This window comes from Salmo trutta, chromosome 11 (assembly GCF_901001165.1).
Source record: "Salmo trutta chromosome 11, fSalTru1.1, whole genome shotgun sequence".
Taxonomy (NCBI): domain Eukaryota; kingdom Metazoa; phylum Chordata; class Actinopteri; order Salmoniformes; family Salmonidae; genus Salmo; species Salmo trutta.
This window is the reverse complement of record NC_042967.1, coordinates 1,236,099-1,262,185: the sequence shown is the minus strand read 5'-3', so window position 1 is coordinate 1,262,185 and position 26,087 is coordinate 1,236,099. Positions and strand designations below refer to the sequence as shown.

Sequence of the window (26,087 nt, the reverse complement as noted above, 5' to 3'; positions counted from 1 at the left end):
ATCATACAAACTTGGTAACAAAACTTTGTAACAAAAACAGTCAAACAAAAGTAAAATGACCAAACTTGCTAATAAGCTTGCTAGATAACCTTCAACGAATGACAGAATATCTAATTTGGCAAAAGCAAGTTGATTATACAGATCATCTCCCCTTTATTCATGAACTGAAGAGTGGAAATTGTTTAAATATTAAAGTATTTTAACAAGGACCAACTCTGTTTTAAAAATATCCATATCTACTATCATTGTTTATTGATCACACATTCTCAACCGAAGCTTACATATAGTCAGCAAGCACACGACAGCGCAGAGAAGCGGAGGAAATGTTATAGCGGTATTTTGACACACAGGCAAGAGACGTGCTTTGACAATACAACCTATGAATTACAGAATAAAGTTAGGAATTTTCATGCGAGACAGCAGTCAGGATTTTGGTTTCAGTGGGAACGAATAGGAAAATAGCCTAGGCGAAAATATAATTTCCCCTCATGCCTCTCTGAATTGTTAGCAGGCTTAATGTCTGTGACAGAGATGCCCATGTAGTAAATTGGGCATAGGCCTATAACATTTGTGACTGTCTGAAGAGTCACAATGACAGCTCAAAGCAGCACTCATTTTATAGGCTACACTGTTGTGTTTATTAACTGCATTCGGGTTGCATGTGCGGTCCGGCAGTGTCAATTAGGCATGTGCTTTGAATTTATGATGACTGTGTGAAAAAAATACGCCAGGCTAAAGAAAGCTTCCATGTGACAACCTGCTTGGGTAATGTGATATTTTATTTTTGGCTAATCTGCCGATGCGCATGTCAAGGAATTACATTAGTGCCACATTGGGGAAAAATATTGTAATTTCCAAGGTTATTATTTCGGGAAATGTGAAGATTGTTCCCGAGACAGTCCCGGGATCCTTGTTACCCATGTTAATCCCTAGTTTACAGCAAAGGTTCCAAGACAATTACATCCTAGTAAGGACGCAAAATCTGGTCACATGTATTCTGTACTAGCCCTTGATGCTGAAAAAAAGACTAAGAATACTCATGTCTCCTGAAATGGCAGCAAAAACTAGCTTCTGAAGTACCTTATTCTCTTCCAGGAATTTGAGCTTGATGGAGACGTCGTTGCGCATCTTCTCGTACTTCTCGCGGTGGATCTGGAACTGTTGCTGGGAGTGTTCTATCTTGGGCAGCGTGGTGGCATCCCGCGGGCCCAGGTTTAATTCCTCCAGGTCTGTACGGTACGCGTCGAACTCAACCCTACAGGGGGTGTCAAAAACCAGACGGAGGTCAACTACATACTCTTTTTGTCACTTGCCAACGGTCAACATTTTCCCAGACAACGAGGAGTTGGTTATACAACACAAACAGATCTGGGACCAAGCTAGGGGGAGTAAATTCCCAATCTGGCACTCATACCATCACGGCTGTCTAATCATCCCCAGCTTACAATTGGCTCATTCATCCCCCTCCTCTCCCCTGAAACTATTCCCCAGGTCGTTGCTGTAAATGAGAATGTGTTCTCAGTCAACTTACCTGGTTAAATAACGGTAAAATAAAATAAAATAAAAGTAACACAACCAACAGTCAAACAAAATCCTACAAAACATTGATGAAACCTCCCCAAAACACTAACTTGGACATGGCAATTTCCTAAACTGCCTAGGAATAACGTATGCTGTCAAAATGTTCAAAAAGAGGATGCAAGTCAGTCAACGAGTAACCGTAAACCAATTTAAACTGATATTCTCATATTACCTGGCCATTTCATACTGTTTGATGTTAATCATAGTGTCCTCAATTGTTTTGTCCACCAGTGTGTTCACACTGGCAATGAAGAAGTTGATTGCTCCCAGTAGGGTCTCCCCATTTTTGGACAAAAGTTTTTGAGTGTCAGCATTGTAGCCAAACTCCTCCTGAAAGACAAGATTGCATCACACACTTTAGACAATTCAATAAGATATCAAATACCATAGAACAATTGTATTATCTGAGCAAGCATAGTATCGTTGAATATGATCAAAATACTAATTCCCTAAAATGATGCATTTCCTAAAGAGATTAATGGATATTGAGTGACCCCTCAATCAAATCAAATTGTATTTGCCAAATACAACAGGTGTAGAGCATACAGTGAAATGCTTACTTACAAGCCCTTAACCAACAATGCAGTTAAGAAAACAAATTAAAGTAACAAATAAAAGTAACATAATTAAAGAGGAGCTGTAAAATAACAATAACGAGGCTATATACAGGGGGTATTGGTACAGTATCAATGTGCAGGGGCACCGGTTAGTCGAGGTAATATATACATGTGGGTGACTTACACATAGATAATAACACAGAGTAGCAGCAGCGTAAGGGGGGGGGGGGGGAGAGCAATGCAAATAGTCTGGGTAGCCATTTGATTAGATGTTCAGCAGTCTTATGGCTTGAGGGTAGAAGCCTTTTGGACCTAGACTTGGCGCTCCGGTACCGCTTGCCATGCAGTAGCAGAGAGAACAGTCTATGACTAGGGTGGCTGGAGTCTTTGACAATTTTTAGGGCCTTCCTCTGACACCGCCTGGTATAGAGGACCTGGATGGCAGGAAGCTTGGCCCCAGTGATGTACTGGGCCGTACACACTACCCTCTGTAGTGCCTTGCGGTCAGAGACCGAGCAGTTGCCATACCAGGCAGTGATGGAACCAGTCAGGATGCTCTCGATGGTGCAGCTGTAGAACCTTTTGAGGATCTGAGGACCCTTGCCACATCTTTTCAGTCTCCTGAGGGGGAATAGGTTTTGTTGTGCCCTCTTCACGACTGGCTTGGTGTGCTTGGACCATGTTAGTTTGTTGGTAATGTGTGTACTACTCCCTTCACAGGACAGCGCAAACTGGCTCTAACCTGAATAGAAAGAGGAGTGGGAGGCCCCACTACACACATTACTAGCTAGCTCTGGCCTAGTGCTTGAAAACTCTAGGCCACATTATGTGTAATGGAACTGAGAGTCATGATCAAGGGCTAGCTCTGGTCCAACGTTAGTTAAGCCAACTCTGAAGTTCAAAGACATTCAAACTTTCTTCAAAGACGCCGCTCCTTCGTAGATATAATTCTGTGGGTCTAATTCAGATCGTGCATGTCATAGCAAGATGCCCATTGCTTCATGCCCAGCGCTCTCCTTGCCCTTCACTACACATGTCTGTCCAATGCATTTACATATCTTGCCCCCTCCATAGCAAGCTGCTCTACCAATTGGTGAAGTAATTTAATGTAAAAAAAAAAAATACTATGATTTCAGAGGTTTAAAAAAGGAACAGAAAGAAACTATATAAACCATTACTTTTTGTGGATTCGAACCGGTTCATAACTTCATTTTGCTGGTTGGAACAGTGGAACAAAAGAAAATACGCTTCTGTTCAGAACAAAACGATTGGGAAATCATTTAGGTTCCAACCCCTTGTCAGGACGGATAGATAAACAGAGTAGCAGCAGTGTATGTGAAGAGTGTGAAAGTGTGTATTTGTGAGTGTAGAGTCAATATGCATGTAGGCGTGTTTTGTGTGTATGAGCGTATGCAGTGTGTGTGTGTGTTGGAGTGCCAGTGTAGTATGTGTGAGTGTGCATAGAGCCAGTTCAAGAGAGTCAGTGCAGGGGGGAAAAAGGACATTTGCTTAGCATTTCATACTATTTCAGTGTACATCAATATCACATTTACTACAAATAATAAATTATGCATCATGTATGAAACAGCTAAGTCACATAATAGGTCTGGCTTTGCATTAAGCAGTCTTTTAAATCCATTTTATATAGAGACAAATGAAAACAATTTATCAAAGGCATTTAGTGTGTTTGAGAATTCAACACACGTGAACCCACTCAGAATCATCCGCACTGAGGCAACCTGAAGCAGCTCAGATAAAAAAAGAAAAGGGAGAAAATCACTGACTGATCTGACAGGTGAAAGCAAAATAGTGGAAACCTATCCAGTTCTTTCACCTAGCTATCAGTGGTTATGAAAAAAAAAGTGATGAGGAAAGGAAGTCATTTCAGAGTATTGACAAAGAACCAGAGCCAGAAATGGCCATCCTTACAAGGTATGCCCCAAACCACAGATCTAGGATGAGGTTACTTTACCCCCAATCCTAACCTTACATTAACATTACGGGCATAAAGATTTATTTTTAATCCTGTATCAGTGGTTAGTGTCAACTACTTCAACCTTCTCCAGCTTCAGGTTGCTCGGTAAGGTCAAAGTAAAAAAATCAATAATAATAATAATAATAATAAAAAGAGTGTCTGACTCACATGGAGCTCCGGCGACTTGAGGCCGAGGTCAGCGAAGGCGTCGCCCAGCTGACGCTGAATCTGCATCATCTGGGTGAGCTGGATGGCCAGAGTCTGGGTCAGCTTGACCACGTGCTCGTACTTGCGCTTGTTGTCGCGCAGCACTTCGATCTGCCCCTCCAGCTCCAGGTCCACCGTCCGTGAGCCGCGGCCCAGCTTCTCCGACAAGATCTGCCTGGTGCACTGCAGGGAGAGAAGTGTTAGCATTCCTAATGTAACTGACCAAAGAAATGGAACGATTTAGCATTAGCATTCTAAAATAACGGACCTTGCTTTTGAAACAAGTTAGTGTTAGCATATATTATCCCAGAGTAACTGACCTGGGGTTTCGAACGACAGTGTTAGCATCCGAGAGTAGCTGATCTTGGTTTCAAACGAGTTAGCACTAACATTGTTAGCATTGAGAACCCAACATCAGATACACAGTCAGAATCCTAGTGTAACCAACCCCAGGTATCAAACCCAGGTCATCGACTTGTCTCAAGACCATGTTAGCCCTCCAAGCTAAAGCCTGTGTGTTGGCTCAGAGCAGACAGATTTTATTTAACGGTCATCTAAAGCTGTGATCACTTTCAAGGTAATATCTTTAAATGGATATTATAAATGTGTATGTAGTGCATTATCACTGAGAAACAGTTTGGCTGCATCAGATGTTCTACAGCAACCCTTTTGTTTCGTTCTTTTGTAAGTGTACAATAAAGCAGGGGAGCCATCAGTAAACATTCACAGCACAATGGGGAATTATGGACAGATGAGATCATAGGTAGCTCACCAATCTATGAAAAGCTGTGTGTGTGTGTGTTGCGATGCCAGCTGCAGATGCCAGCCAGTTTGAAAAATGAAAAGGGGTAGTTTACCTGTCCAAGTCGGAAATGGATTGTGGGAGGGAGGGAGGGACTAAGGAGATAGAGGTGTGAAAAAGCAAGGTTGAGAATATGTGAGTGAGAGAAGGAGGGGGCAGTAGGTGCTGGTGGCAAGTATTACTTTGTACGTGTTGATACTCCACTTCCTCACTAGTTCCAGTTTCTCCACGGCCGGGTTCTTCAGGTCATCTGCCAGGACCACCGGCCCGCTATGTGGCTGCCCTTGCATAGTGCCTGAAGAGAAAGGCGACTGTCATGAATGTTGAGAGAGGCTGTATCTGTTAGCTTGGAGCTCTGGTAAGATATCATAAAGTGTTAAGAGAATATAAAATGTAGATGTGAGACTATGGTGAATCAATCATAGGATTGATATGCAATGTCCAGTTATGTCAGACTGGAACATGGAGACACTGAGTCAAAGTTAGATGCTGACTATGATACTTATGACAATTATCATCTTCAGCTAAAATACCACAAGTATATACGTTTACCTGCAGGGGAAATACAAGCAACTGCAAGGAGTTTCATTTAGAGTAGAAGGGACAACCTGCAAGGAACTACGGGAGCCCAGTGATGCAAGGAGGAGACAGGAGTTAAGCAGGGATGCTGATTAAAACTCGGGTGAAGCTGTGTAAGGCTTGGTTGGTTCTAGCAAGTGTGTGTGTTTGTGAAATGTTGAAACAAGACAAGGACCCTTACAGCCAGCTATGGGAGAAATGCAGACAACCGTCAGAATTAGTTGCCAGTAGCCTAACCTCAGCTGTTACGAACCAGAGACCACCGTCAAGCTTTCAGGTAGTCACATCCTTCACAGCTAGAAGCCAAAGGTGAAATTGAACGAATAGGGAGAGAGAGAGGGGAAGGACGCGAAGACAGAAGAGAAACGGCAGTAGAAGTCGATGAAGGACGTGGACGATGGATTTTGAAGGAATGACAGAGCCTTAATAAAAAAGAGGGAGCCAGGGAGAAAATCCCAACCAGAAAGAAGAGTGGGAGCAGAAAGCAGGTCCGTATTTCTCGTCTCGGTTGCTGTAGGTACCTTTCTGTATCTCAGTCTGACTATCGCTGATGGGTCGCGCCAGGCGGCTAGCCACGGCCGAGCTGGGAGCTACAGGTGCCACGGGAGACGTGGGCTGGCTTGCCGACACTGGAAACAGCAGGCAACAGTGGCCATTGATTAGTGAGTCAATTCATCAACACCCCTCTATCTAGAGCTGTCAAATGGAACCTCCCGTGGGTCCTCCTTGGGTGTTCCTTTAAAATGGCACTATAAATGTGGCGGCACACCACTAAGACCAAATAAGGGGTGTAATCTGGAGATGACAGGCACATAACAGTACCACTGGACTAAAATGGGATCCAATGGGTTCAGTGGCGCAACTAGGTTCATATTGTACCAAGTAAAGACTCCTAGAGCAAATGGACTACCTGACATCACATTGGACAATGTACTATACCTGCACCTTGATATTTGGTTTGATGTTACTTCTCAGTGAAAACTCCATGGGGTAAGCCTATGCTCGACTTTTAATGGAAAGCACTGAGATGTTGCTGTAAAATGCCAGTGTTCTATCATTATGGCCTTACTGTCTTCATAGACTTGCCTTTGAACGCTTTTATAGGTAAGCCAGTTGAGATGTGACAGATCAGCTTGGGGCCTGTATTCATAGTGTCTCAGAGTAGGAGTGCTGATCTAAGATAAGTTTAGCCTTTTAGATCATAAGGAATGTAATATCATACAGACAGATCCTAGATCAGACACTTTGTGAATACTGGCCCAGGTCAGGTCAGGAACATTCTCAGCGTGTTGATGTGTCCTCATGAACACCACAAACCCACAGTCAGGCAGGTATACAACAAACAGCAGAGTTCAAAGTTGGTTCAACCCAACGCCGCCTTGCTGGTGATGACTGGGTGTTAAAGCACATGCTAAGAATGTGGCTACTATCAACCAACACTACTGTATGCTACCATATCTGCTAGCCATGTCGGAAAGGACTACCCCTTTCAAAGTGTACCCACTTCATTATGATTATATGCTACCATATCTGCTAGCCATGTCGGAAAGGACTACCCCTTTCAAAGTGTACCCACTTCATTATGATTATACATACATACATACATACATACATACATACATACATACATACATACATACATACATACATACATACATACATACATACATACATACATACATACAGCTCAAAAAGATAAAGGGAACACTTAAACAACACAATGTAACTCCAAGTCAATCACACTTCTGTGAAATCAAACTGTCCACTTAGGAAGCAACACTGATTGACAATACATTTCACATGCTGTTGTGCAAATGGAATAGACAACAGGTGGAAATTATAGGCAATTAGCAAGACACCCCCAATAAAGAAGTGGTTCTGCAGGTGGGGACCACAGACCACTTCTCAGTTCCTGTGCTTCCTGGCTGATGTTTTGGTCACTTTTGAATGCTGGCGGTGCTTTCACTCTAATAGTAGCATGAGACAGAGTCTACAACCCACACAAGTGGCTCAGGTAGTGCAGCTCATCCAGGATGGCACATCAATGCGAGCTGTGGCAAGAAGGTTTGATGTGTCTGTCAGCGTAGTGTCCAGAGCATGGAGGCACTAGCAGGAGACAGGCCAGTACATCAGGAGACGTGGAGGAGGCCGTAGGAGGGCAACAACCCAGCAGCAGGACCGCTACCTCCGCCTTTGTGCAAGGAGGAGCAGGAGGAGCACTGCCAGAGCCCTGCAAAATGACCTCCAGCAGGCTACAAATGTGCATGTGTCTGCTCAAACGGTCAGAACAGACTCCATGAGGGTGGTATGAGGGCCCGACATCCACAGGTGGGGGTTGTGCTTACAGCCCAACACCGTGCAGGACGTTTGGCATTTGCCAGAGAACACCAAGATTGGTGATTGGCGCCACTGGCGCCCTGTGCTCTTCACAGATGAAAGCAGGTTCACACTGAGCACATGTGACAGACGTGACAGAGTCTGGAGACGCCGCGGAGAACGTTCTGCTGCCTGCAACATCCTCCAGCATGACCGGTTTGGCGGTGGGTCAGTCATGGTGTGGGGTGGCATTTCTTTGGGGGGCCGCACAGCCCTCCATGTGCTCGCCAGATAAGATCCTCAGACCCCTTGTGAGACCATATGCTGGTGCGGTTGGCCCTGGGTTCCTCCTAATGCAAGACAATGCTAGACCTCATGTGGCTGGAGTGTGTCAGCAGTTCCTGCAAGAGGAAGGCATTGATGCTATGGACTGGCCCGCCCGTTCCCCAGACCTGAATCCAATTGAGCACATCTGGGACATCATGTCTCGCTCCATCCACCAACGCCACGTTGCACCACAGACTATCCAGGAGTTGGCGGATGCTTTAGTCCAGGTCTGGGAGGAGATCCCTCAGGAGACCATCCGCCACCTCATCAGGAGCATGCCCAGGCATTGTAGGAAGGTCATACAGGCACGTGGAGGCCACACACACACTACTGAGCCTCATTTTGACTTGTTTTAAGGACATTACATCAAAGTTGGATCAGCCTGTAGTGTGGTTTTCCACTTTAATTTTGAGTGTGACTCCAAATCCAGACCTCCATGGGTTGATAAATTGGATTTCCATAGATTATTTTTGTGTGTTTTTGTTGTCAGCACATTCAACTATGTAAAGAAAAAAGTATTTAATAAGATTATTTCATTAATTCAGATCTAGGATGTGTTATTTTAGTGTTCCCTTAATTTTTTTGAGCAGTATATATTTTCCTCCTTTATTATTTTCCCCTAAACCAAACATCCCTCCCCTAATTGGAGTAAACTAATGGACAACAATACTTAGGCTTCTACTTCCTGCTTATAGATACTATATACACATTTTACAGACAGCATATTTTATAGACAGTATATTTTACATTAGTCATCTTGTTTTTTTTGTCCCACCCTTCAGGTCCCCTCAACCCCTCCCACCATCCAGTTTTGGTTTCTATTAGCCATATGTTTTTCAACTGTGCTGTTTCATAAAAGTCATGAACCTTTCTATTCGCATAGTTTCTACAGATTGTAAATGAAAATGTTTTGTTAACCTCTCTTGGGTAGGGGGCAGTATTTTGACAACCGGATGAAAAGCGTGCCCAAAGTAAACTGCCTGTTACTCAGGCCCAGAAGCTAGGATATACATATGTAGATTTGGATAGAAAACACTCTAAAGTTTTTAGAAATGTTAAAACTATGCCTGTGAGTATACAAACCACCCCCCCAAAAAAAGAATTCAGCCTACCTCTATTTTCAATGGCTATCACTTTAATTAACCTCTATGTGACCGGCGGGACGAATTCGTCCGACCTACGTAACAGCCAGTTGAATCCAGTGGCGCGATTTTTAAAACGTTTGAAATACTATTACTTCAATTTCTCAAACATATGATTATTTTACAGCTATTTAAAGACAAGACTCTCGTTAATCTAACCACACTGTCCGATTTCAAAAAGGCTTTACAACGAAAGCAAAGCATTAGATTATGTCAGGAGAGTGCCCAGCCAGAAATAATCAGACACCCATTTTTCAAGCTAGCATATAATGTCACAAAAACCCAAACCACAGCTAAATGCAGCACTAACCTTTTATGATCTTCATCAGATGACACACCTAGGACATTATGTTATACAATACATGCATGTCTGTTCAATCAAGTTCATATTTATATCAAAAACTAGCTTTTTACATTAGCATGTGACGTTCAGAAAAACTCATGATAAACGTTCACAAAAAGCATAACAATTATTTTAAGAATTATAGATTCATTACTCCTCTATGCACTCGATATGTCCGATTTTAAAATAGCTTTTCGGATGAAGCACATTTTGCAATATTCTAAGTACATAGCCCAGCCATCACGGGCTAGCTATTTAGACACCCGGCAAGTTTAGCCTTCACCAAAATCACATTTCCTATAAGAAAAATGGTCTTACCTTTCCTGTTCTTCGTCAGAATGCACTCCCAGGACTTCTACTTCAATAACAAATGTAGGTTTGGTCCCAAATAATCCATCGTTATATCCAAACAGCGGCGTTTTGTTTGTGCGTTCTAGACACTATCAGAATGCTAAATCACGGCCGCGCGCATGGCACAGAACGTGACAAAAAAATTCTAAATATTCCATTACCGTACTTCGAAGCATGTCAACCGCTGTTTAAAATCAATTTTTATGCAATTTATCTTGTAGAAAAGCGATAATATTCCGACCGGGAATCTGCAATGAGCTAAACAGCCGAAGGAAAATACTCCACGGGGTCGAATCGCGCTGCGCCTAATTCTATTGTCCTCTGATGCGACACTTGGAAAAGGGGATTCTGTGTTTCAGCCTGAGGCTGCCTCGTCATCGTTCAGGTTTTTCCCGGGTTCTGAGAGCCTATTGGAGCCCTAGGAATTGTCACGTTACAGCTAAGATCCCCACTCTTCAATAAACAGAGACAAGAAGAACGACTCCTTGTCAGACAGGCCACTTGCTGCATGAAACCTTCTCAGGTTTTTGCCTGCCATAGGAGTTCTGTTATACTCACAGACACCATTCAAACAGTTTTAGAAACTTTAGGGTGTTTTCTATCCAAACCTGAACAATAATATGCATATTCTAGCTTCTGAGTTGGTGTAGGAGGCAGTTAAAAATGGGCACATATTTTTTCCAAAATTCTCAATGCTGCCCCCTAGCCCGTAGAGGTTAAAAGGCCAAGTCCTCCCAGATTGCAGTTCCTAGGGCTTCCACTAGATGTCAACAGTCTTTAGAAAGAGTTTCAAGCTGGTTTTTGGAAAATGAGCCAGAAATTGTAGTTTTTCTAGGTGGCTCCCATTTTGGCTGTAGTGTTTCCAAGCGCGTGGAAGAGAGCGCGTTTTTTGGTATTTTTCTCTGGTAAAGAGAATAACGATTCTCCGTCTTAAATTTTTGCGTTTATTTACGTATTAGTGTACCTAAGGTTTGATTATAAACGTTGTTTGACTTGTTTGGAAAAATTTTAGTAACGTTTGTGATTCATTTTTTATGCATTTTGATGGAGGGAAACTGGGTGGATTATTGACTGAAGCGCGCCAGCTAAACTGAGTTTTTATGGATATAAAGAAGGACATTATCGAACAAAAGGACCATTTGTGATGTAACTGGGACCTTTTGGAGTGCCAACAGAAGATCATCATCAAAGGTAAGGCATTTTTTATATCCCTATTTCTGACTTTCATGTTGCACCTGCCTGGTTGAAATATGTTTTTCATGTGTTTGTATGCGGGGCGCTGTCCTCAGATAAATCGCATGGTTTGCTTTCGCCGTAAAGCCTTTTTGAAATCTGACACCGCAGCTGGATTAACAAGTTAAGCTTTATTTTGATGTATTACACTTGTGATTTTATGAAAGTTAAATATTTATAATATTGTAGTTTGAATTTCGCGCTCTGCAATGTCACTGGATGTTGGCCAGGTGGGACGGTAAGAAGTTAAGAGTATTATTATATTATTGATCGATATACTATGACTTTTCAAATCCTCAAGTAGTGGTATTTGCAGAGTTAGCGCCAGGTAAATGTTTACATTTTTCAGCCATTCCTGAACCTGTGAACAAAAACAAGGTACATATGGGCAATACCAAAACAAGTGATCATCTAATGATTCTGACACTTCATAGCAAAATTTGCAGAGCTGGGATGGTTGTATCCCCAATAAATAAATAAAATATATTGGTTGCAAGAAATTGATATAATAATTTAAACTGAAAAACGTCCTTATTAGTGTAACATTAAATGACAAATAGATGAAAAAAATGAGGAAAAAGAATATCACTGATATAAAGACATTACGTGGACCTGAAACTTCTGAAAAGGGCAGTCGAGTTGAACATTGTTGCATAGATACTGTATCATTGAAGTGAAACTTTTTGGTTCTGTTAATTAGTCACAAGAGTCAATCGATGCAAACGTCAAGTCTCTGTGCTCAGTGACTTCACCTCCCTCAGTAGGCTTGAATGGGCATGGTAAGTACTTCCCAGTTTCCACCACAGCCTCAAATCTATACAGCTTGTGTTAATAACATACGGAATAACATACGGAATCATGTAGTAACTGAAAAAAAAAGTGTTAAATCAAAATAACTTTTATATTTGAGATTCTTCAAAGTAGCCACTCTTTGCCTTGATGACAGCTTTGCACAGTCTTGGCATACTCTCAACCAGTTTCATGAGGTGGAAAACATTTAAATTAATGTGGAATTTCTTTCCCCTCAATGCGTTTGAGCCAATCAGTTGTGTTGTGACAAGGTAGGGGTGGTAAACAGAAGAGCTCTATTTGGCAAAAGACCAAGTCCATATTATGGCAAGAACATCTCAAATAAACAAAGAAACGACAGTTATTACTTAAGACATGAAGGTCAGTCAATCATGAAAATTTCAAGAAGTTTGAAAGTTTCTTCAAGTGCAGTCGCCAAAACCATGAAACGCTACGATGAAATTGACTCTCATGAGGACTGCCACAGGAAAGGAAGACCCAGAGTAACCTCTGCCGCAGAGGATAAGTTCATTAGAGTTACCAGCCTCAGAAATTGCAGCCCAAATAAATGCTTCAGAGTTCAAGTAACAGACACTTCTCAACATCAACTGTTCAGAGGAGACTGCGTGAATCAGGCCTTCATGGTTGATTTGCTGCAAAGAAACCACTACTAAAGGACACCAATAATAAGAGAGTTGCTTGGGCCAAGAAACATGAGCAATGGACATTAGACTGGTGAAAATCTATCCTTTGGTCTGATGAGTCCAAATTTGAGATTTTGTGTGGTTCCCACCGTGAAGCCTGGAGGAGATGTGGTGGTGGTGGTGGGGTGCTTTCTGGTGACACTGTCAGTGATTTATTTAGAATTCAAGGCACACGTAACCAGCATGGCTATCACTGCATTCTGCAGCGTTACGCCATCCCATCTGGTTTGCGCTTAATGGGACTGTCATTTGTTTTTCAACAGGACAAAAAGCAAAAGCAAAAACTAAAGCAGGAAGTAACAGTGACTCACTCAATATGGAAGTGGTCAGATGACGCGGATGCTACAGGACTGTTTTGCTAGCACAGACTGGAATATGTTCCGGGATTCATCCAATGGCATTGTGGAGTATACCACCTGTCACTGGCTTCATCAAGAAGTGCATCGACGACGTCGCCCTCATAGTGACCCTACGTACATATCCCAATCAGAAGCCATGGATTACAGGCAACATCCGCTATTATTGAGCGGGACACTAATCCGGATGCTTATAAGAAATCCCGCTATGCCCTCCGACGAACCATCAAACAGGCAAAGCGTCAATACAGGACTAAGATTGAGTCCTACTACACCGGCTCTTATGCGCTTCGGATGTGCAAGGGCTTGCAAACTATTACAGACTACAAAGGGAAACCCAGCCGCGAGCTGCCCAGTGATGCAAGTCTACCAGACGGGGTAAATGCCTTTTCTACTCGCTTTGAGGCAAGCAACACTGAAGCATGCATGAGAGCACCAACTGTTCTGGATGACTGTGTGATCATGCTCTCCGTAGCCAATGTGAACAAGAATTTAAGCAGGTCAACATTCACAAGGCCGCAAGGTCAGATGGATTACCAGGACGTGCAGTCCGAGCATGCGCGGACCAGCTGGCAAGTGTCTTCGCTGACATTTTCAACCTCTTCCTGACCGAGTCTGTAAGCAGACCACCATAGTCCCTGTGCCCAAGAAAGCGAAGGTAACCTGCCTAAATGACTACCGCCCCGTAGCACTCACGTCGGTAGCCATTAAGTCCTTTGAAAGGCTGGTCGTGGCTCCCATCATCGCAGAAACCCTAGATCCACTCCAATTTGCATAATACTTTCCTCCTCCAGGTTAGATGGATGTCATATAGAGTACCATATAGAGTCATAACACCCATAAAACCTTGCATTCAAACAAGGAAATGGTTAAATTGTTTTTCCAGCATTCATTTTTTTTAACTTTTAAAATAAGGGCTGTGTTTCGTGTAGGCTTACTCTGGCGTGACGTTTTGATAAATCTCTCTAGGACAAGGTGACTTCAATTTATTCGCCTGTTTTACCCACCCCCAAAATAAATGCTAATTAGCTGCTAATGTGGCCATCATAAAGAACTACAAATGCCATGATCTGAACGAGATTGCCGAATCAAGGCAAAGGTAAGAATCTCTTGATTAACTATGTTCGCTAAATTTAGTAATTCATAAATTGGCTACATTTCTTTAAAATTGACAATCCTGTGTACAGTCTTGTGCAAGTTTAAAATTGTCACAAGACCTGTTAGCAAAGGTTGCAGGGATGTGTAGTCTTACTCTCAGATTCTAAATTGCTAATTAGCATCTAAGTAGACATCATGCAAATAGAGCCAAATATATTGATAAAGTCACCTTGTCCAAGAGGGATTTACATGGTTAATCAAAACGTTACGCAAGGGTAAGCCTACACAGAACACAGCCCTTTTTTAAGTGTTTCTAAAATACCCTATGGGAAAAATTAATGGTGGAAAAATGATTGGAACCATTTCCCTGTTTGACCGCTAGGTTTTATGGGTATTATGACACCACTGTGGGGCTCAATTGTAGGCTATTAGTGTGTCTCCCCTTCTCGTCGACCTATATGATTCAGTCATAATTTTTATTGAACTGTTTGTCAGTGTCAGCAGAGTAGGCTACCCTGTAATTTTTGTCATACTAAAAAAGATTCTGCTAACATCTCCAGTCATATAAAGTGTAATAGAATTGTATTTATAAAAATCCAAGAAACGCATCTCATATAGCCTATAGCAGGGGTGGGCAAACTTTTTTTGCTCGAGGGCCACATTGGGATTTTGAAATTCAAAAGGAGGGCGGCATTTTTTGGCGGACCAATTGTTTGTTAAAATCAATTTGCGGGGGCCTCCCGAGTGGTTCAGCGGTCTAAGGCACTGCTTGAGACGTCACTACAGACCCGGGTTCAATCCCAGGCTGTGTCACAGCTGGCCGTGACTGGAAGACCCATGAAACGGCGCACTATTGGCCCAGTGTCATCTATAGCCTACTCTACGCCACTACGCACTCAACCATGAATTTAAGTATTTTTTGCGAACACTGATTGAGATATTAGCCTAAATCATGACTACCCAATCTACTCATCACATTAGGAATAGTAGACTTAGTAGTAGTCTGCAAATGCGATGATGCAAGGAATACTTTATTATAAAGGTGCAATTTTAAATGGTGAAAATCTGGTCTGTCTGGTGCCCACCTAACTAAAGGATAACTACACAAAACATAAAAACCTGACCTCAAATTGTCCCCTAATGTGGTTTAAGAATTGATGTGTACTTAGAACATCCATAAAATGTATGTAGGTTCAGAACTTTTGTGAAACAGCACAGTTGAAAAATATATGGCAAATAGAAATCAAAACTGGATGGTTTTCAGATAGATGGGAGGGGTTGAGGGGAGCTGAAAGATGGGAATAAAACCAAAAAAGCTAATTATTGTAAAATATACTGTGTACTTAAAATGTATATAGTATAAGCTGGAAGTAGAAGCCTAAATGTTGTTGTCGTCCATTAGTTTACTCCAATTAGGAGAGGGGTGGTAGGGTTAGGGAAAACTAAATACTAAGGGGAAAGAAAATACATACATACGTACAAAAGTTTGGGGTCACTCCTTGTTTTTGAAAGAAATGTACACATTTTTGGTCCATTAAAATATAAAATTGATCAGAAATACAGTGTAGACATTGTAAATTACAATTTAATGGAATATCTACATAGGCGTACAGAGGCCCATTATCAGCAACCATCACTCCTGTATTCCAATGGCAAATTGTGTTAGCTAATCCAAGTTTATCATTTTAAAAGGCTAATTGATTATTAGAAAAACCTTTTGCAATTATGTTAGCACAGCTGAAAACTGTTGTCCTGATTTAAAGAAGCAATAAAAAAATAAAAATGGCCTTCTTTAGACTAGTTGAGTATCTGGAGCATCAGCATTTGTGCTTTCGATTACAGGCTCAAAATGGCCAGAACAAAGACCTTTCTTCTGAAACTCGTCAGTCTATTCTTGTTCTGAGAAATGAAGTCTATTCCATGAGAGAAATTGCCAAGAAACTGGATATATCGTACAACGCTGTGTACTACTCCGTTCACAGAACAGCGCAAACTGGCTCTAACCAGAATAGAAAGAGGAGTGGGAGGACCCGGTGCACAACTGAGCAAGAGGACAAGTACATTTGTGGCTAGTTTGAGAAACAGACACATCAAGTCCTCAACTGGCAGCTTCATTAAATAGTACCCGCAAAACAACAGTCTCAACATCAACAGTGAAGAGACGACTCGGAGATGCTGGCCTTTTAGGCAGAGTTCCTCTGTCCAGTGTGTGTACTTTTGCCTATCTTCTTTTTATTGGCCAGTCTGAGATATAGCTTTTTCCTTGCAACTCTGCCTAGAAGGCCAGCATCCCGGAGTCGCCTCCTCACTGTTGACGTTGAGACTGGTGTTTTGCGGCTACTATCTAATTAGCTAATCCAAGTTTATCATTTTAAAAGGCTAACACAACGTGCCATTGGAACACAGAAGTGACGGTTGCTGATAAAGGGCCTCTGTATGCCTATGTAGATATTCCATAAAAAAAAAAAAAACTCAGCCGTTTCCAGCTACAAATTAATACAAAATAAAATGTTTATATATATGTACACACACAAAGTTGAAGTCGGAGGTTTACATACACCTTAGCCAAATACATTTAAACTCAGTTTTTTACAATTCGTGACATTTAATCCTAGTCAAAAATTCCCTGTCATAGGTCAGTTAGGATCACCACTTTATTTTAAGAATGTGAAATGTCAGAATAATAGTAAAGAGTGATTTATTATTTCAGCTTTTATTTCTTTCATCACATTCCCAGTGGGTCAGAAGTTTACATACACTCAATTAGTATTTGGTAGCATTGCCTTTAAAAAGTTTAACTTGTGTCAAACGTTTCGGGTAGCCTTCCACAAGATTCCCACAATAAGTTGGGTGAATTTTGGGCCATTCCTCCTGACAGAGCTGGTGTAACAGAGTCAGGTTTGTAGGCCTCCTTGCTCGCACACGCTTTTTTCAGTTCTGCCCACAAATGTTCTATAGGATTGAGGTCAGGGCTTTGTGATGGCCACTTCAATACCTTGACTTTGTTGTCCTTAAGCCATTTTGCCACAACTTTGGAAGTATGCTTGGGGTCATTGTACATTTGGAAGACCCGTTTGCGACCAAGCTTTAACATCCTGACTGATGTCTTGACATGTTGCTTCAATATATGCACATCATTTTCTATCCTCATGATGCCATCTATTTTGTGAAGTGCACCAGTCCCTCCTGCAGCAAAGCACCCCCACAACATGATGCTGCCACCCCCGTGTTTCACGGTTGGGATGGTGTTCTTCGGCTTGCAAGCCTCCCTCTTTTTCCTCCAAACACAACGATGGTCATTATGGCCAAACAGTTCTATTTTTCATCAGACCAGAGGACATTTCTCCAAAAAGTACGATCTTTGTCCTCATGTGCAGTTGCAAACCGTAGTCTGGCTTTTTTATGGCGGTTTTGGAGCAGTGGCTTCTTCCTTGCTGAGCGGCCTTTCAGGTTATGTCGATATAGTACTCGTTTTACTGGGGATATAGATACTTTTGTACCCGTTTCCTCCAGCATCTTCACAAGGTCCTTTGCTGTTGTTCTGGGATTGATTTGCACTTTTCGCACCAAAGTATGTTCATCTCTAAGAAACAGAATGCGTCTCCTTCCTGAGCAGTATGACGGCTGCGTGGTCCCATGGTGCTTATACTTGCATACTAATTGTTTGTATAGACGAACATGGTACCTTCAGGCATTTGGAAACTGCTCCCAAGAGTGAACCAGACTTGTGGACATCTACCATTTTTTTCCTGAGGTCTTGGCTGATTTCTTTTGATTTTCCCATGTCATGCAAAGAGGCACTGGGTTTGAAGGTAGGCCTTGAAATACATCCCCAGGTACACCTCCAATTGACTCAAATGATGACAATTACCCTATCAGAAGCTTTTAAAGCCATGACATCATTTTCTGGAATTTTCCAAGCTATTTAAAGGAACAGTGTATGTAAACTTCCCACTTCAACTGTATATATCTATGGGATTGGAAATGATGCAGACAATTACACTGATGGAAGCCACAACCTGCAATATTAAAGCTGATCTACCTCCCCCCCAAAAATAACAAACATTTAAAGAAAGTGTACTAGGTACTCTGGTTACAGTAGAAAAGGAAAAACCCTGCACTCATTGGATACAGTCTTTACATTCAATTTGCTGCTGCTGCACGCCATTTCTTGATAGTCTGGTTACTGTACCTTTGTATGGTCCTGATTCAATGATGCCCTCTGTCATCGAGGCAAAGTTGCCGGAGCTGATGTGGCTTTCCGACAGGTTCAATTCACCGTAAGAAGGGTCCTAAAGTCAAGGAGGAAAAATGCATCGGTCAGAGGATAGGGGTTCACATTGAATAATACCCCAGTGGTGTAAAGTACTTAAGTAAAAATATTTGAAAGTACGAAAGTCGTTATTTATAATTATTAAACTTTTACTTCACTACAGTCTTAAAGAAAATTCTGTACTTTTTACTCCATATATTTTTCCCTGACACCCAAAAGTATTCGTTACATTTTGAATGCTAGCAGGACAGAAAATGGTCCAATTCGCACATTTATCAAGAGAACATCCCTGGTCATCCCTACTCACTCAACACAAATGCTTTGTTTGTAAATTATGTCTGAATGTTAGTGTGACCCTGTCTATGCCAAAATAAAATAAATTGTGCTGTCTAGTTTGCTTAACATAAGGAATTTTAAATTATTCACTTTTACTTTTGATACTTAAGTATATTTAAAAACAAATACTTTTAGTCAAGTAGTATTTTACTGAGGCATTTTATATTAAAAAAGGTATCTTTACTTTTACTCAAGTATGAAAATCTAATACTTTTTCCACCACAGGAATACACTCATGAGTTTGACGCATTCTCACGGTTTACAGAAACTGAACAAATGCAGAATTGAAATGATCAAAAATGTGCCCATACATCAAAAGTGTCATAGACTGTCACAAAATGTAACTACAATCATCACTAAAGATGAAAAATACTCCTTACAACTGAAGGACTTCAAGAAATAAGTGTCCTGCACAGGTTTTATGAGCATAGATTTTCCCTTTAAGTACATTCTGCTTGCTTCCTCTCAATCCCCACGAATCACACCAGTGAACTCAAAACTATTGGCTGATGTCCAGTGTAAGAGATCAAGTTGCAACCATCGGGCAACACATTGGAATTTACGTTAAAGGGAGATGACAATGAATCCTAAACATCATAACAATGTACTGTAAATAACATGATTCGTATGACGACATATTAAAGGATATCTTCCTTTATTTTTATACTTGGCTCTAGTTTGTCACTTACCCTAAATGTAATTATGGGGCCAGGAGAAAACTATCTACGGGTTGATTTGGATTTGTTTCAAAATCCACTGCCAACTTAAATTTTGCCACTGCTAACAGGGAAAAAATAAATAAAATGATAGGGGTAAACTCAAGCTCCCGATGTTCAGAACGTGTGGACCAAACACCTCCAAGTAACCTCAAACCAAGGAGGAGGTACACTAAGGAAGGGTACAAACAGTTGGGTGAGCAGAGACTCGAACCCACATTGCCTTGGGGGCGTATGGTCCCAAGTCGGGAGCGTTACTGCTGCGCCAGACTCCGGCAGAGATTTGTAACTATCATTATGGGAAATATAGCATTACTGCTTGCCCCTTATTACATCACATAGCCTAACAAAGTACAGCGATGTTCTGTGTGCTTACAATGGTCACAAAATCTTTACAGTCAGTGACAAAAAAAAGGATCGCTGGGATTTGAAAAGCATGTGACCAATTTTCACAATGTCGGTCTTGATATTCATGCAAATACCATGTACCATCGGTCTGCATTTGGATTAGTATGACATATTCATCAATCAATACAGAATAAACATGGGCCTAGATAGAGAGCGCATTGCCATCTCTGTAGGAATTCTTCAAATGTTTTTTTTTTTAAGTACATTTTGGACCACCCACCAGTAGCTAAACAGCAGCAACAATACCACATGGACAAGAATAGGCCTATGGTTTGATCTATTACATACGTAGGATTACGTGTACCGGTTAGGCTTGGGTGGTATACCGTATACTCGGGTATTTTGAAATGGCCACAGGATGGTTTTTCAATACATTTTAATATTTGTAGCTACTTTAAGTAAATACCTGCAGTCAACTTGTACAATATGTTAGATGACGCAGATCGCATTCATTTCACCCGTCACATTATTTTACATAGCTTACCATAGTTCCCCAGAACAGTTGAGCCAGTCACGTGTTTGTTTGTAAATAGCACAATGGGAGAAAGCAGAAGGTGAGTCCAGCTTTGTATTGTCAGGGGTTGCGTTTTATATTGAAAGTCAACTTGCATTTGCCTCATTCAGCGCGATCCATCTCCTTCACATCAAGTTGATCAGGCTGTAGATTGTGGCAGGTGGAATGTTGTCCCACTCCTCTTCAATGACTGTGCAAAGTTGCTGGATATTGGCGGGAACTGGAAAATGCTGTCGTACACATCAATCCAGAAGATCCCAAACATGCTCAATCGGTGACATGTCAAGTGAGTACAAAAGGCCATGGAATAAGACATTTTCAGCTTCCAGGGATTGTGTTCAGATACCTACAACATTATCATGCTGAAACATGAGGTGATGGCGGCGGATGAATGGCACGAAAACGGGCCGCAGCATCTCGTCATGGTATCTCTGTGCATTCAAATTGCCATCGATAAAATGCAATTGTGTTTGTGATCCGTAGCATGATGTCATCTGGCCAGTATAGTTGAAACCGGGATTTATCTGTGGAGAGCACACTTTTCCAGTGTGCATCAAAGGTGAGCATTTGCCCACTGAAGTCGGTTACAATACCGAACTGCAGTCAGGTCAAAACCCTGGTGAGGACGATGAGGGTCTGCGGTTGTGAGGCCATTTGAACATACTGCCACATTCTCAAAAATGACATTGGAGGCGGCTTATAGTAGAGAAATTAACATTAAATTTTCTGGCAAAAGCTCTGGTGGACATTCCTGCAGTCAGCAAGCCAATTGCACGCTCCCTCAATTTGAGACATCTATGTAACAAAACTGCACATTTTAGAGTGGCCTTATTGTCCCCAGCACAAGGTGCACATATGTAATGATCATGCTATTTAATCAGCTTCTTGATATGCCACACCTGTCAGGTGGATGGAATATCTTGGCAAAGGAGAAATTCTCACTAAAAGGGATGTAAACAAACAAAAATTGAGCAGCCTTTTGTGCATAATTTTTTTTTCAGGGACATTCGATTTCATTTCATGAAACATTGGACAAACACTTTACATGATGTGTTTATATATTTGTTCAGTCGAACACATTCGGCAGAAAATAGCTGCATTTTCATCAGATGACAACAGAAGTGCAACGCTATTAGGCTGGCAACCACACAAGTAAACTAGCACATTTTTTGCAAAAACAATGCATGGCCATCATATTTCTAATGTTGAAAAGAATGTAGCCAGCTACATTTCCTAATGTTTCGGTTAAAGTTAATCTTGAATTTTACTGGAGAAAAGTAGGTTAGCTACACAAAGAATAGTACCGAAGAAAAGTGCTGTCTGCTTATAGAATGCCCATTTGTGAATTCGCATCTGAGTGGAGAAGTGCAACTGAAGCACAAAATTAACGTGTTTACAAAATTTTTTAAGAGTTATTATTTTGTTAAGAAAGACTTAGAGACTGAAGCTACCGTTTCATTGTGGAGATATTTGACAGCCTAGAAGTTAGTATCGTGCGAGACCTGCATTCATTCAAACAGCCCTTCGCTGTGCTTCAAGCATTGCGCTGTTTATGACTTCAACCTGGATGGTATAATTTGTGGAACGTTCCAACAGGAATCTATTCCAAAAACTTCGTAAATAACAAGGTTTCCAAAAAAACAACGCGTACAAAGTTGTATAGCGGCAGAATAAGATACCGGGTACGGAGTGGTCTATTTCATTGCGTTTTTCACTCATCACGTTTATTCCGAAAAATGTCTGTCCTCACATGTCTGTTTGCCTATGGACAAACATTAAGAATAAGCTACGTGGTGAGTTGATGCCTATTCGGCAGCTAGTTAGCTAGGTTTGTATGCGTTGCTACTTTGTATGCGTTGTTGGTTGGCAACCTTTTACTTTACGTTTTTTGGAACAGATTCCTGTTGGAACGTTCCACAAATTATACCCACCCCTTCAAGCCTATCAACTCCCAAGATTAGGCTGGTGTAACCGATGTGAAATGGCTAGCTATTTAGCCGGGTGCACGCTAATAGCGTTTCAAACGTCACTCGCTCTGAGACTTGGAGTAGTTGTTTCCCTTCCTCTGCATGGGTAACGCTGCTTCGAGGGTGGCTGTTGTCGATGTGTTCCTGGTTTGAGCCCAGGTAGGAGCGAGGAGAGGGACGGAAGCTATACTGTTACACTGGCAATACTAAAGTGCTTATAAGAACATCCAATTGTCAAAGGTATATGAAATACAAATCGTAGAGAGAAATAGTCCTATAACTCCTATAATAACTACAACCTAAAACTTCTTACCTGGGAATATTGAAGACTCATGTTAAAAGGAACCACTAGCTTTCATATGTTCCCATGTTCTGAGCAAGGCACTTAAACATTAGCTTTCTTACATGGCACATATTGGACTTTCACTTTCTTCTCCAACACTTTGTTTTTGCATTATTTAAACCAAATTGAAGACGTTTCATTATTTATTTGAGGCGAAATTGATTTTATTGGATGTATTATATTAAGTTAAAATAAAAGTATTTATTCAGTATTGTTGTAATTGTCATTATTACAAAAATAAATTAAAAAATAAAAGTACACAAAAAATATATATATATATAAAAAAATAATAATAAAAAAAATTATCCGCCGATTAATCTGTATTGGCTTTTTTGGGGTACCTCCAATAATCGGTATTGAAAAGTCATAATCGGTCGACCTCTACAATGCAGATGTAGAAGCACTGTGGCTAGGAAAAACTCCCTAGAAAGGCTGGAAACCTGGAAGAAACCTTGAGAGGAACCAGGCTCTGAGGGGTGGCCAGTCCTCTTCTGGCTGTGCCGGGAGGAGATTATAACAAATCTAATCGGACCCTAGCCAGTCAATACGATCCTCTCGGGTATATCCTGCCATACACAACCTGGGCCAAAGTCTTAGTCCAGGACCTGTGGCAAACCAATAGGGACAGGAATGAACCGAGCCACCCGGCTGACCAAGTGGAACGATGGATCTGTTGGGAAACAGAGTTGTCGGAGCTCTCTAAAGGCCAGATGTGAAGGTGTTATGTGCCACCCTGTGCTGACCAACTGGGATCAAGCTTGGAACTGCATGTCTTCTGTGACGCATCAGAGCGCGCTTATGGGGCAGTTTCCTATCTCCGAGTGGAGGATAAGGCAGGCCACACCCATGTCTCCTTTGTCATGGTTAGGTCCAGGGTCGCACCCAAGAAGCAGTTGTCAATGCCAAGGCTGGAACTCAGCGCTGCCCTTTCCGGAGCCCAGCTGGCCTCCACCTTGCAAGCCGAGCTCACCTTGCCAATCCAAAAGGTCATCTACTGGAGTGATTCGACCACTGTACTGACCTGGCTCAAGACGGAGTTCTGCAGGTATAAGGTGTTCGTCGGAACTCGCATTGCGGAAATCCAAGACCTAACAAAAGTCAATGACTGGAGGTATGTTGACAGTGTAAACAATTCTGCTGATGACATCACTTGTGATAAAACCCTTAAGGAACTGGCTGGAGCTTGGGACCACCATTCTTGTCCCAACCAGGGAACGAGTGGCCGACAGCCCCCAGGCCTGTGGTCCCTCCGCAACCAACTGAAGCTCATGAGTTAAGGAAGTCCGCCCAATGCTACAGCATCTCTACGGAGCCAACAGCACTCCCTGACCCAGCAAAATCCCAAACACTGCAGGATGTGATAGCTGCCACAAACTAGATCTCAGATGGTGTGGCATCCATACCCACCTCCCTTGCTGCATAGACACTACTCCTACAGTATGCACAAGCAGTCAGCTTCCCTGAGGAGCTAAAAGCTCTGAAAGCTGGTAGGGAAGTGGCTAAGGACAGCCGTCTTCTCTCTTGCCCCAGAGTACGACCAAATCTTCAGAGTGATCAGAGTCGGAGGGAGGCTGCGCCAAGCACAAGTCCTGGATCCCAATGATATCCACTTGCAGGTGCCTTGGTGGAAGAGTAGGGTAACATCTCACAGCAAGAACAGGCAAATTGTATGTATGTGTGTATAATCGATTACTAGAGAGTTGATAAAGTAATACTGGGAATATAATGAGACGCAAATTAAACAACCCATACGTAGACGTACGTAGGTTTTGGGCTGGTCCCTGTAATGGATCATTTGATATGAGGTTTAAGCGTTATTAAACTGTCTACAAAGTCTGGGCCATTGTCTCAGAAACTGATTGGAGTGTGTCGACTTTTGGTTAACTTTCCCTAACGATTTAACTATAACACACTTACTGGATTTTCTCTGTCCGGGTACTACATTTGAAATAAAACAGCCCTTAAAGCCTGAATATTTGTTTTTTTTCTTCCCAGTATGAGAGGAGTTGCTATATTTATTGAATAAACCTTTTTCTATGAAGTTAGAGCGAATTAAGATGGAATCTCAACGTAATTTATAACGTCGTACAAAGCCGAGGGTATCCATCATACTAATTATCATTGCAGGATTAATGTGAGGTAGTAAAGTAATTGAAATATGTTGCATGAGAAAACAATCTGGTTATATTAAAAAGGGGACATAGTAACTAATACTGAAAAGGGGACGTACGTAAATGCCCCCAAAAAAATAACCTTTTTGGTCAGTGTGGTGTGTGTAACCTTTATTTTCAATGCCGGCCAAACCTGGACGACGCTGGGCCAATTGTGCGCCGCCCTATGGGATTCCCAATCACGGTCAGATGTGATACAGCCTGGTTTCGAACCAGGGACTGTAGTGACGCCTCTTGCACTGAGATGCAGTGCCTTAGACTGCTGCGTCCATGTGTTAACTATTTAACTGTACTAGAATGCTTAAAAAGGAGGCAAAAATGTTAAATATCGTTATCGGTATCGTTTTTTTTTGGGCAGGGAAAATATCGGATATCGGCCAAAAATGTCATATCGGTGCATCACAACTGGCAACCAATTTATCCTCCTCAGAGAGGAGAATACCTGCTGCCTGATCCTATTGGTTAAACCTACAATCATGTAGCTACAGTGGCAAGCTATATGAAATGCAATCCTTTATTGAATAATTGTATGGCACTGGGAATAGGGTTAGACTATCTTTGACAAATAGGCCTAGACTATCATTGTTGGGGAGAATTTGGTAACGCTTTACTTGACACCCAGTGTCATGGTCATAACCATGTCATATGTCATGACAGCTGATATTATGACAAGTTATACGGTCATGACCCCTATATTTAGTGTTGTGACATATATTGCGTTATTTTATGGCTGGTTATGACACCTACATAAGTGTCAAACCCCACATTTATTCAAATTATATATTTTTTCAGCCAAGAAGTTTCCTTTGGTTTGAAAGTTTGTATCTTAAATCCTTTGTTGTTGTTGTTGTAATGAGCTCTTCAGGGTCATGTTTTTTCATCATTTTTTAAATAACTTAGTGAAAATATACTTTGTGACACCGTCATGAAGCATTATGACAATCCTGTGTCACTTTACTTGGACTAAGAAAATACCCTAACAATGTTAAGAAGCATTAT

General features: G+C 41.7%; 1 protein-coding gene across 3 annotated transcripts in view; it reads right to left on the bottom strand.

Moving 5' to 3' along the window:
- The window catches only part of LOC115202072 (arfaptin-1-like), a 41,843-nt gene that overhangs the window by 3,120 nt on the left and 12,636 nt on the right, over positions 1-26,087 (bottom strand). For 2 of the 3 annotated variants that reach the window (XM_029765939.1, XM_029765941.1), the window contains 6 exons: positions 18,553-18,652; positions 6,223-6,330; positions 5,305-5,417; positions 4,282-4,503; positions 1,754-1,911; positions 1,081-1,255 (listed from right to left, as the gene is read on the bottom strand). In XM_029765939.1, the coding sequence (XP_029621799.1) occupies positions 1,081-1,255; positions 1,754-1,911; positions 4,282-4,503; positions 5,305-5,417; positions 6,223-6,330; positions 18,553-18,652 (876 nt within the window). The remainder of the gene's footprint in view (positions 1-1,080; positions 1,256-1,753; positions 1,912-4,281; positions 4,504-5,304; positions 5,418-6,222; positions 6,331-18,552; positions 18,653-26,087) is intronic. The other variant, XM_029765940.1, reaches the window with a different exon arrangement.